The sequence below is a fragment of the Penaeus monodon genome, chromosome 6, assembly GCF_015228065.2.
Source record: "Penaeus monodon isolate SGIC_2016 chromosome 6, NSTDA_Pmon_1, whole genome shotgun sequence".
NCBI classification, from domain to species: Eukaryota; Metazoa; Arthropoda; class Malacostraca; order Decapoda; family Penaeidae; genus Penaeus; species Penaeus monodon.
The window spans coordinates 11,339,779-11,342,278 of record NC_051391.1 but is presented as its reverse complement, the minus strand read 5'-3'; the positions used below and the strand labels follow the sequence as shown (position 1 = coordinate 11,342,278).

At 35.3% G+C, this 2,500-nt stretch overlaps 1 protein-coding gene across 6 annotated transcripts in view; it reads right to left on the bottom strand.

The window, feature by feature from the left end:
- LOC119574202 (solute carrier family 52, riboflavin transporter, member 3-B-like) overlaps positions 1-2,500 on the bottom strand; it is a 23,945-nt gene that overhangs the window by 8,756 nt on the left and 12,689 nt on the right. The window contains exon 1 of one of the 6 annotated variants that reach the window (XM_037921334.1): positions 1,880-1,961. The exons of 4 other annotated variants lie outside the window; for them this stretch is intronic. In XM_037921334.1, coding sequence (XP_037777262.1) covers positions 1,880-1,909 — 30 coding nt within the window. In that variant the 5' untranslated portion in view covers positions 1,910-1,961. Of the gene's footprint in view, positions 1-1,444; positions 1,962-2,500 lie in introns of those variants that run through there. One more of the 6 variants, XM_037921333.1, reaches the window with a different exon arrangement.

Here is a 2,500-nt window from a genome sequence, read left to right as displayed (position 1 = left end):
AGCATATTTATTTATAATTTCACAAGATGTGAACTACTTCCCTTTCCAATAAAGACCCGAAGATTCGCCGACACATTTGAAATGTTCAAGGAATTCTAGTTCCGCCTAAAATCAATATACAATGTTAGTTTTGTTAATTCAATTAAGTTACTGTCATTAGGTACTAGACACAGGGTTAAAGTGGTTACAAACAAAGATTCATAAACAAATGTACCGGCACACATACGCAGCGTGTGCCGGTACATACACTCATGTGCGTGCGTGCATGTGAGTGTGTGTGTGTGTTAATCTGTGTCTGTATGTTTGTTTCTGTGTGTGTGTGTGTGTGTGTTAATCTGTGTGCTAATCTGTGTCTCTCTGTGTGTCTTTCTGTGTGTGTGTGTGTGTGTGTGTGTGTGTGTGTGTGTGTGTGTGTGTGTGTGTGTGTGTGTGTGTGTGTGTGTGCTTGTGCGCGTGTTTATGAATATATATGTGTATACATGTATGTGCGTGCGTGCGCGTGCATGCGTGTGTGCGTTGCGTGGCGTGTCGTGTCTTTTGTTAGATATAATTGTATTTGATCGTCTGTGTTGGTTCTGATTGTTTGTATCACATGATAATATCATAATACACAAAAATATTATATATTATTAATATTATAATATATATATATATAATTTGTTGTTGTTATTTTTGTGTTTGTGTGTGTTGTTTGTGTTGTTATTTGTGATGTGTGTGTGTATGCAATGTATATATACTATATGATACTATCTATATATTGTGTTAATATATATATATATATTATATAATATATGTATTATGATATATATGTAATATATATATATATATATATTATATATATATATTATATATATATATTATTATGTATATAATATATAATATACATCATATATATATATATATATGTATATATATATATATAATAATATATTATATATATATATATGTATATATATATATATATATATATATATATATATATTATTATATATATGATAATATATATATATATATATATGTATACATATATATATATGTAAATATATATATTGTGTGAATATATATAAACACATATATATATACATATATATATATATATATATATATATATATATATATATATATATATATATGTATGTATGTATATATACATATATATGTATGTATGTATATATAAATACATGTGTGTGTGTGTGTGTGTGTGTGTGTGTGTGTGTGTGCGTGCGTGCGTGCGTGCGCGCGGTTGTGTGTGTGTGTGTGTGTGTGTGTGTGTGTGTGTGTGTGTGTGTGTGTGTGTGTGTGTGTGTGTGTGTGTGTGTGTGTGTGATAAATGAACACTTGCATCACCGATAATCTTTAGCAGCAAAGACAGCGTGCACATGCAACCCCGGGCCAGCGTGTGTGCGCTAACTTTCCCCATAACACCAGCGTATCAGCTACATACTTCCTGAATAGGGCAAGGCAGGATATCCTCGTTGGAAGCGGAAGAAACACTGCGGTCTGCCATCACGTCGGCTTCTTGTCAATGACCAATAGGGAATTACAGGACACAAGGATGATGTAATGCCCCACAAAATAGAGAAGCAATGACGAATATTATACGGCGAAGAGCATTTTCACCAAATGGTAGGTTGCATCGTGGGAAAACAGGCTTCTCTTTCCGTTCATAATCTTTCATACGTGTAATTTACATTGATACACTTTCATTAATACATTTCGTAAGATGAACGATCGCGTAACACTGGAGTACGACACTTGTGTTTTTTCCTGTCAGCTTTTTCTCTATGGTGATTTTCTCTCACACGTTTCACTACTATTGTGGTTTTCTGGTAATCGACGATATACTGTGTTACCTCATTATAAAGAGACATTACTTAACTGTTCCACAGAAGGCGTATAAATCTATCATAGCGAGGAAATGAGGCGTGACAGCTCTTATACAACAAACGACTAGACGCAACTCACCAATTCTAACGATTATCGTACATCCCAGGCGCTGTTGAGTTGCCGATACAAATACTTTTACATATTTTGCCCAGTATTGTTTGAATTTTAAATCAGAAAAAATCACTCACGGTGAATATTCACAGTGTGACTTCCTCCCTTTGTCCCATGCAGTAAGAGTGAGTGGAAATATGGTATCGGATAGTGATAGACATTCACTTGCGTCCTTCTAGAAGGCCGTCCTGTCGACACGGTTTCCAATGGTGGATATTAAACTTTCATTATTAATAGACCTACTCCTTACAAGATTAAGGTTAAGGGCGTTTGTAGCAGGATTACAACTGTCAAAATGTTCAACCGCTGCAAATTTGTGTAGTTACAGATATCGTAGCAACTGGCGTTAATATTGTTTCACGAATGGCAAGGGAAAAATTGCCGCACTTACCGACCCATCCTGGCTGACCCTGTAGGCCCAGGAACTGACCTATAATGACCGACGAACAAGTGACTCCCTATCATGGGTCAGAGGCTTCCGAAAGAGACGCTGTGCTCTCTC